Here is a 10364-nt window from a genome sequence, read left to right as displayed (position 1 = left end):
TTATTTAAACAAATAGAATTAAAAATAGAGTCCACTCTCAAATTAATCTTCAACTCTATATGAAAGTTTTAAATTAGTCAATTAAATTGTGAATATTTCAAAAATTCCATAATTACTCGTAAAAATTTCTCAACAGTAATAGATATAGACGGTAAATGCCTTCATTTTGTTCTCTTTCATCAAGTTAAAAATACCTTCACCTTTTTCTGTGTTATTCAAATTTTTCTTATTTAGAAGGAAAGTGAAGAATTTGACCGAGAAAATATGATGAAAAAATAGACAATTTTTTAAAAGAGATTGTATTTTTGTATAAAATAATAAATAAATATTTAACATTGTTATATTTTAATTTTTAAATAAAAGATAAAATATATTAAAGTAAGCTCTTCAACTCTCTTCGAATATAAATTTTAAATTCCACAAATTGAAGAGATTGTCTTAAAAATAAAAATAAATCATTCAAAACCTTTCGATCCAAAATTCTTCGATTCTTTCTAATCTACCATTCTCTTTTTTCAAAGCTTAACTACTATTTGCCGTTTGATTTAATTAAAAAGTTTGGTAAAAAGTGGACTAAACAATACTCTCTCATTCTCTTCTATAAACTTTTAACTTTTAGATTTATTAAATAATTTATGTATTTAATGTATACTTAATTTAAATACATCATTTATTTGGTTATAAAAGAGAATGAAAGGAGTATAATGCAATATGGCGTAATAAAACAGTTAGTTCAAAAATGATATAAAGTAAAATCCAAAAATACAAAGCAAAAATGTTACACATTATGTGCTCCCCTTACCCCCAAAATCCTATTGCAAGAGAGCTCAACACCACAAAGAAAAGTAACACAAATGAGTAATGACTTCCCAGAACAAGAATCGTATTCTGTACATTCTATCAAGAAAGGATAATTAATTCATCAAGTAACTTAACAAAATCTTTGGAACAAGACAATAAATTCAAAATGGGTGTCTACAAAAGCTTCTATGCATATGCTTTTCTGTGTATGTGTCTGCTATTCCTAATTCCATGTTCTCCTTGGCCTGAAACAAACATTATCAAAACAAATTAAAATTTATAAATTTAATATAAATAAGAAATATAACTAATGGACCTCCCTCTAAACCTATACCCCTTTTAATTCTGCAAAATCTAATTCTTTCTTCATTTTTGAAAAGAATTCATTACCCTCCTAATAATCATATGTTCTTTAAAGAGTGTAGGTGATGGAAATACTTCCGACTCTTTTGTTGTGAACGCCAGTAGCATGCGAGTGCTCCAAAGGCACAGCTAGCAACAGCAATTGCCAAAGCAGCTCCAACCGGCACCACAACTGCATTCGTCCCGACTGTTAAATCTTCTAGGGTGGCTCCTTCAGCTCCTTCGGTTCCAGCAATACCCTTCTCCTTGTACAGAGAAACGAGTGTTTTCCCGTAATAATTTCTCAGAGCCTTGTAGACTTCATCCTGGTTCCATTCAATTTTGTTGCTTGTTTGGTCATGGTCAAGGTAACAGGAAGAGCAAAGCTGCTTTGGAGGCCAAACTGTCTTTGGGAATTTGGGATCGCCGGTACCTAGAGAAGCTTCTTCTTTCCCCAGCCTTTCGTTTACCTTGTTATGGGTACTCCACAACCAGAGTGCAAAGTCGCGGGCTTTGTTGAAAGGACTAGAAACACTGAAAGTTATATGAACTCGGAGTTTAAAAGGGTGAAAAGTGGAGCTTGAATGATATTGACACATCAACAATTCTCAATTCCTTTTTTTACCTTGAACACATCTTGTAAAAATGTTGTCGGCATTCCTCGCAGACAAAGAAGTTGTGAACAAAATCACAGATTGCAGTAAATGTAAACTGACTCTCTGCATCCTCAATCCTTACGGAGAGTGAATGTAGAAGAACCCATAAGCCACAGCTAAAGCCTCTGGTTTCATTCTTACTACCCCGACAGAACATCTGCAAAAGATTTATACATTATATCATCAGGAACTTTGCTCATAATAAGAAAATTCAAAATTCCATGTAAGAAGACAAAATTATGAATCATAGCAAATACCAAAACTTAATAATTATGAATCATAGCAAATACCAAAACTTAATGCAAGGTCATATTAACTGAATAAGAAACAGGTCTGTCATTGAAGCTATTTGTTAAATATTTCATAAAAAGCCAGGCAGAAATGCAGTACAGAAACACATGTTCAGGTCATATATTATTCAATGTGAGACTCTTAACACACACCCTCACACTCAGGACTAGACAACTGAAGTATGGAAATAAATGGTGGGTGGCCTGATAGCGAAAACCATAGTAGGTGGCCCACCGAATCTTAAACAAGATTCTGATACCATGTTAAGAAATGTGGTTGGGCCTGACTCAACCCTACAAAACCGGTTAGTAGAGTGAGGATTGTCCCCGCTTATAAACACATATTCAGGCCATATATTATCCAATATGGGAGGGACTCTTAACGGAAACATTTAAAAGGTTTAACATAGCTATTGAGTTCCTACCCAATATCCACGTGGCACTTCTTTTCCGCAAATCTGAAAGTTCTTAGCCAAACTCTTATCTTCTTCTTGCTTATGAGATGACCAAGAGTCTGTTGGGTATAAGTCATCAAAGCTCACAAGTAAGTCTCCAGCGCCCTTCCTGCATCTGGAAAGAAGAAAAAAAGATCCAAAAACATAAACAATCTTGATGAGTTGCCAAAAGCTGAAGAATCTTCATAAGAGATCAATTAAAGGTTCATCTTAATTACCTCCTAGAAGGATGATGAGCAGTCAAAAGCTGGAGAAACTTCAAAAGTGAAGCACGAGTTTCTGGTTTTATCATCTGCCAAGTCAAAGTTACTTGTTCTATTATCCAAAAGAATGAGTACAAAATGAAAGGTCATTCAGAGAGAATTAATATACCTTGTGCTCCAAGATGATGTCAAAAGCTAATGAAGTTGCCTCTTCAACATCATAGATACCTCTTGCAATCTTTCCAAGTTGTGCATGCATATCATAAACGTCAATATTTTCAAAAATAAAACAAAAGTAAATCAAACATGTTGGCAGGCTAAGAAAAGGACCTGTTGGGGGTCTGACGCATTAGATGAAAGATGCTCATTTTGAAACTTCTGATCATCCAATCCAAATGAACTGTGACATTACAAACAATATCAGCTACAAACACGAAAATAAAGCTACCTTTGCATCAGATTTCAGATATTATATATACAATTTTTATGTTCCATACTCTGATTAGTGTGTGGCGCATTGCACGTTAATAATGTTGATTTACTGAATTCAAATACATCATATGGCTTAAATAAAATGTTCACCTACAATATCAGAGCCACATTAACAATGAATGTATGTGTACCTCATACCTGGACGTTTGTTTGTTAATCCAAGTAAGCAATTGATCAGCTGTGCGTGCATTATCAATCACCTCTATATCACTGTTCTTTTGTTTCGGTTCCCAACTACCACCTACAAATTTAGGAGGAGCGCCCCAAAAGAGCATAGGATAATGACCAACAGAAAACTTATCACAGAGCTTAGTATTTATCTGTGCTGCCAAAAAAAGTGAACAGAAAGAAGCCAATCAACAAGGTGTGCTTTTTATAAATTTTAAAACTCGTCTAATGAAGAACGTAAAGAAGATGTTTGTACCTTTTCTGCACAATCCACCCTTGTCAATAATATGATTCCAGGATGCACTGCATCAGGTCCATTAAATAACCTTGCAACCTTTTCGTACTGAGGCTGCATTATAAGTTCAATGAGAGAATGATGGTGAGTTAATATGTTTGGTGAAAAAGGCCCCAAAAACAATTGTGCTTTTTAGCATATAATACCTTATAATTCCTGCAAGCAGGACACCTGAAAGAGAAGTAAAGGAAAAAGGAAAATGAGAATTTCTTATAATCAACAAATGCACATTTTGAATTCAGTTAGATCGTTGAAAAAGAATAATTTCACTAGGAAATTTGAATTCAAAAGTCTGAAACAAATGCTTAAAAATAATCTAAGTAACAAACTATGAGAAGAGAGATATTTAGGCCTCATTTACTTTGTGAAAACATTTCCTGTTTTCATTTTCTAAATTTTGTGTTCATTTGTAACTTGCTAATAAGATGTAATACTCTTAAAATGAACACTTGTGATAGAGAGAATATGAAATACTAGTTGGAGATGATACATTTTTGGAAATAATGAAAACAATCTCTAACATTTTCATTGTTTCCAAAAAAAATGCAGAAATCGGTTACTTCAAGTGTCTATTATCTCATTGTTAACAAGTCTAATAATGAAATTCAATTTAATAATGGCTTCATCGTAAACATATCCTGTACATGTATTTCAATATCACCTCAGAAGAACATCAAAAGAATGTAAAACACTTCGCAAACAAAAGTATAGAATGCAAAACACTCGGTGTAACAATCACGTCTAGACTCAAGAGCTACAAATCCCGGTTTCACATGGAATCAATAATGGAAAACATAATCAATTCTACTCGATAGCAACCAAAAATGTCAGAATCAATTCTACACATCCATAATCAATTCTACATGCTCCAAAAACGCTCAACCAAACATACCATAATCTGTAACAGTAATATAATAAGACAATTTTCATGAAAACTTTTGATATACCACACTACTTAATTCACTTCTTTTTGAACCCTTAACTACTCAATTCATAACAACAATTGCATTTAAAAAAAAAAAATAGCAGGCCTGAATATTTGTCTACAGCTCCAGCTACATTAAACTAAACTAGTGGTAACTTGGAACAATAGAAAACAGCACCTCATTGTAAAAATTAAAAAAAATAAAATAAAAAAAATAAAATAAAAAAAAAAACCTAACAAACCAATCAACCAAAATGTCTAAAAGCCCTAAAATTGATTTACATTATAAACCCATCTTTCCTCATTTGTTAACACTACAGAGATCTAGTTTGATTATTAAAAGACATTTCAAACTCCATCAAACTACCCTAATTTAAAAAAAAAACGAACTTTTCAGTACACATAAGAGAATTCAACAAATTTTCAAAACACAAATACAAAGCTAATCAATCAAAATCCATAAAGACTAACCAATGCGCAAAGAATTCAACAATAGCAAACGTAGCAGGAGTATCCTTCAAAACATCATCAAAACTAGTTGCATTAAGCTCCACGGCATAATCCCGATCAATTCCACTTCGATCATTATCGCTAACCTCACGAAGGATCGAACGATGTGAAGAAGCAAAACAACAAACAGAAAGCGTGCACAGAAACAAACACATAATCAAATTCATCACGGACATTGAAATCGAAACGGATCACGAGAGTGAAAGACTAGGGTTTTATGGTGAAGAGAGTAATGGATCTGTTGATGTTTATTATGTTATTTTGATAATTATTTTATTTGGCTTTCTGTGATAGCTTTTGGGGTTTTGGTTGGTGTAACGAAAATTGGTTTGATGGGGTGAAGGGTTAGGTTTTTGAAAAGATGAGTGAAAGGAGAAGGGAGGGTCTGAGAGTTACGTTTCAATGGCTTAGGTGGGAGATGGAGGAAACAGGACCCTCTGTTCCTTCCTTTTCTTCTTCTAAATCTATAAACTTCTGGGTTTTTTTTTCTGTCAAACTTTTTTTTCTAGGGAAACTCACTATTTGTTTCTATGGTCCAAAAATAATCATCAATTGTTTTTATATTTATTTTATTTTTCTTCTTAAATGCATTTTTGATTTCCTAGATTGATTGTTTCAAATATCTATTACAAAATCAAATTTTGATCTCTTGATTTTGATTGGTTTGAATTTGTAAAATCCCTATCCAATTTTGCTTATGTATTCATTCATTAATGACGTAGCAGATACTATTTGGATTCGGGTCAACAAATCATTATATTTTAATATCCACATGGATATTTTAATTTAAAAATATTAAAAACTTTTTTTAAAATAAAAAAATAAATTATAAAATCAGAAATCATGATTCGTCTTCTTCTTCTCTCTATTCGTTCTTCTTCTTCTCTCATCCATCCTAAAATATGTCTTCTTTTTCTCTCCATCGTGTTCAAATCCCAAGTCAAATCGCAACTCGTCGTCTTTATTGAATATGTCATGACATTTTGTTTATAGCCATGGAAGCAGATCCTCAAATCATTCAAGGTACGTATGCAAGTGTGGTTTGGATGCTCCATTGATGACGACATGAACAAATATTAACCCAGGTCGTTGTTTTTATGGATGTGGGATGTATAAGGTATGTATTAGTTTCTCCATTGATGTTTACAGATTCAATGTTAATTCTCTGATATTGGATGAGATTTATTCAACTTCATCTCCATTGATACTTACATATTCAATGTTACAAGAAATGCGGTCACTTTGTTTGGTTGGATAATGAGATGAATCATATAGCAAAAGAGTTAATCTCTGCATTATTAAAGAACATAAATAAAGAGAAGGCAATTGTTAAATCGTACAAAGCAAAAGAGGAAGAATTGAAGATGTTGAAGAAACAATTGAAGATAAATTGGATGTTGTTGTTTGTTATGTTGTTTGCACTTGTTGGGACATCATTGATGAAATAAGTTGTAGGTTGATTAGTTTCTAGGTTATGTTCTTATGTTGTCTGATATAATATTGTAAGATGGATTGTAATACAATTTGAATGAAAATACTGGTTATGCTCTTATGTTGTCTGATATAATGGTGCACTGGTATTGCTTATAATTTGTAATACATTTTGATTGAAAATACTGGTTATGTTCTTATGTTGTCTGATATAATGGTTATGTTGTTATGTTGTCTGATATAATGCATATTGTTATTACTGGTTTTGTCACTCTATTATAAGTTGGATTTGTAAGTGTTACTTTGTTATAAGTTGTTCATAATTTGGACTTGTAATTAGACTGTCATTTTTAATGCATAGATTGTACATATAACTTGAACTGAAATTTGTAACTCATAATTTGGACCTGTAATTGGACTGTCATTTTTAATGCATACTGCTATGCATAGATTGTACCTATAATTTGGACTGCAATTTGTAACTCAAAATACAACCAATATACTTAACATTGAACTTGTTTGAACATTAATATTTGAACATCCAAAATAAAACCCAAGACACTACTTGAGTCAAAATGAAACTACTTAAGTCATAAACTACTTAAGTCATAAATACAATCATACAATACAAGCAAAATAAGTTATAAACTACTTAAGTCATAATGAAACTATTCTTGAGTAGGTTGAGGAGCTTGTGAACTTTGAGCAATTTTTGTTTGCTTTTCTTTGGACTTTTTTGTTCCCTTTCCACTTTTCACTTTTTTAGTCTTCTTTGACTTATTATCATCCTTTGGAGTCGCCTTATCAGCTGTCCTTTTGCCTTTACAACTAATCTTATTATATCACATAGCACCATATTTTGCACATGTGACAGTTTAAAATCTCCTTGGTAGTATGTGGAAATTTCTAGGTTCATCATTTGTCTTGTTCCTCTGTTTTTTTGGCCTACTTATGACTCTCCTCATCACTGGTGGTGCCATTGTATTCAAATCATCTATAAGCCACAACTGTGGTTCATTAGTTGGATACACGATATTTGACTAAGTGTCAATAAATGTAGATTTCCTAAACAAAACATAGCAAATGTCCATAAACAAAACATACCAAGTATACATAAATAAAACAGAAAAAGTAACAACTCATTCTGACTTGTCATCCTCTTGGTGAATTTTAGGACATATGGATCCAGTGTAGCCATGTAATAACTTTTTCTGACTTGAAATCCTCTTGGTGATATAATGCTTGATGCCTTCCAATAGAGTGGTAATAGGTTTCTCCATATGCTTTAGTATTGCCTTATTGAATGTTTCACACATAATCCTCATAACTACCCTCACTTGCAATATAGTCCTCATCAATACCTTCTTGCCCAGTTTCATTGTTAATATCAGTAGTAACTTATTCAACAACAACATTGGGATCAATAGTGACTTCTTTAGAAACACCATTTGCATCAGTAGTGACTTCTTCAGCAACACCATTAGGATAAGTAATGACTTCCTCGGTAACATTTGCACTTTTAAACCCAATGCATTGACACCATCTTCAACATCTACTTCACTATTATCAATAGTCTTAGGAGTCCTCACATTATGCTCCACATACACATCTATTACATCATATCCTACAACATCTTTTGAAAATTGCAGTACATCTTGATCATTGTTGAAGGGTTTAAGACCCAGAGAAAAGCTATATGTAGGGTTCCAATACCACAAGCACTCTATGTTTACATAACCCTCACTCTTAATCATATCCTCTAATTCCATATAAGACATATAATCAACATCTCAACTCTAGTTCATCTCAGTAACTTCCTCATTTACATACCACTTTACAGGTGTCTCAACTAATTTTCTCCTATGATGTATTCTTAACCTAATCTTATTAGTCTTTAGTTGGCTTGGAAAAAAATTAATAAATATGGAATCAAACAAACATAAACTAACATTGGGAACCACAAGAATACATTAACAAAATCAACCTAATTGGACCACAAAGACCATAAAAATACTTTAATAAAACTAAATTAACGAAACCACAAGGACAATGATACATACCTTACACAGTATTTGACCCCTTTGTTTCTCTCATTTTGACTTCTTGGGTTCTTCATCTTCGTCAAACCTTACCTCTGAAACACAAGTTCACAAATTCGTTTTGTATAAAACACACACCTGTGTGATTTAGAAGAAAGGGGTAATAATGGAGGTGATTGGGAGATTAGGGGTTGTCAAAAGGGGATTAGGATTTTTCAATTTGAAGAACGAAGAATGTGCATGAAACATTTTCAATCTTAATTTTATAATTTGTTTTTTTATTTTAAAAAAAGTTTTTAATATTTTATAAAATAAAATATTCATATGGATATTTGTCATACGGTGAACTGGACTTTTTGTGTTTTTTATCGCAATGTCGCGGTTAGCAAGAGTCGCCACCGACTTTTCTTTTATCCAATAAGGAAAGGTGGAAAAGAACAGGAAAGACCTTAATTTAGATTTTGGGTTCGGGAGGTACATTATACAAAGGGAAGGTGTTAGCACCCTTTGTATCCATGGTTATCCATGGGCTCTTAATTGCTCGATCACTTATATTATTTTTGTCTAAAAAAGTGTTTGTGAATTGTTTGGAAAATTGTTTTGAAAAGAGAATTTAACTTTGTAATGATTCTTGTATGAATGTATACAAAGTGGTTATCCCGTTTTAGTTTTGAAAATTGTTTAGAAAAATATAACTCGGTAATGATTCTAGTATGAATGTATACCAAGTGGTGATTTTCTAAAGGCATTTTGAAAGGTGTGAGGTGCAAAAAAAAATGTTTTAAGTTGTGAGCCAGCAATTAAGAGTTATACCGACCCAAGGTCTTTACGGGCATTTCCTATCCTTATGAGGGTAAAACTGTCCTTATTATTGAGAAATAAGTAGTTTTATCCTTTGGATGTAAAAGGGTCATCGTAGGGTCATCGATTGGTCATTGAAGGCAACAGTTATGAGGATACCTTAGCATTCGAAGGGACTATCATCATTTAACCGTAGGCAACATCGGAGGGTCATCGAGGGACAAAGTTGTATATTCGAAGGCAACATCCGAGGGACTATAATTTATTTTATGATGATTTAACCGAAGGGTCTTTGCTAAGGGTATCCCCACGTTCGCGGGACATGACCGTAATTTCGTAATCGTAAGGCAACAAAGAGAGGTCCAAGATCACTTATTCAAAGGCAAAGTTTTACAATTAATTATATAATTAGGATGAAACTCCACATTAAAATTATTAAAAATAATATATTAAAAAATTAATACATTAGAAATTAATACATTAAAAATTAATTTAGGGTGAAACTCCACAAGGGTATCCCACAAATAAAGTGGAATACCTAGCCAATAACCTTTTCCTGGGATATGTGAACCTTTACGAAACTAAAAAAAAAAAGAAACATGTCAGAACACCAAATCAGGGTGCAATCGAAGATTACACCGGAGAAATATCACAACAATAAATAGGATAGGATGAATAATGCATGGCTATGATAAAACATAAAAAAAAAGAATAGAAAAGTCAGCTACTGTCTCGTTCGCCTCTGCCTCGCCTAGCGAAGGCCACGGATTTTGAATTTGAAAACAGCCCCATGTTAGGAACTTTGAATTTTATGGCATTTTATCACAGGAATAACATGGTCAAACATTCAGGGTATTCAGGCATATTTAAATTCCCATACGAAAGCAAATTATATATCAACATTTAATCATGATGCATTATATATGTAGATATGGCCAATTGAAAGTATAAACAAT

The 10364-nt window shown here is 32.7% G+C and overlaps 1 protein-coding gene across 2 annotated transcripts; it reads right to left on the bottom strand.

Annotated features, from left to right (window-relative positions):
• Positions 1 to 717: 717 nt before the first annotated feature.
• Positions 718 to 5665, bottom strand: LOC127092457 (sulfhydryl oxidase 2). Of its 2 annotated transcripts, XM_051031333.1 has the most exons (11): positions 5099 to 5664; positions 3849 to 3873; positions 3664 to 3756; positions 3378 to 3559; positions 3078 to 3147; positions 2917 to 2985; positions 2763 to 2836; positions 2515 to 2659; positions 1769 to 1956; positions 1240 to 1677; positions 718 to 1046 (listed from the first exon to the last, which is right to left on the bottom strand). In XM_051031333.1, exons 1-11 carry the CDS (start codon positions 5311 to 5313, stop codon positions 1025 to 1027), a joined length of 1521 nt encoding a protein of 506 aa, XP_050887290.1. In that variant the 5' UTR covers positions 5314 to 5664; the 3' UTR covers positions 718 to 1024. The 2 variants fall into 2 exon arrangements, with proteins under 2 accessions (XP_050887290.1, XP_050887289.1); XM_051031332.1 differs by lacking the exon at positions 718 to 1046 and having other exon boundaries at positions 1192 to 1677; positions 5099 to 5665.
• Positions 5666 to 10364: the final 4699 nt, after the last annotated feature.

Source organism: Lathyrus oleraceus, chromosome 6, assembly GCF_024323335.1.
Source record: "Lathyrus oleraceus cultivar Zhongwan6 chromosome 6, CAAS_Psat_ZW6_1.0, whole genome shotgun sequence".
Lineage (NCBI taxonomy): Eukaryota > Viridiplantae > Streptophyta > Magnoliopsida > Fabales > Fabaceae > Lathyrus > Lathyrus oleraceus.
Note: the sequence above shows the minus strand (reverse complement) of the source record. Positions and strands in the feature narration are given on the sequence as shown.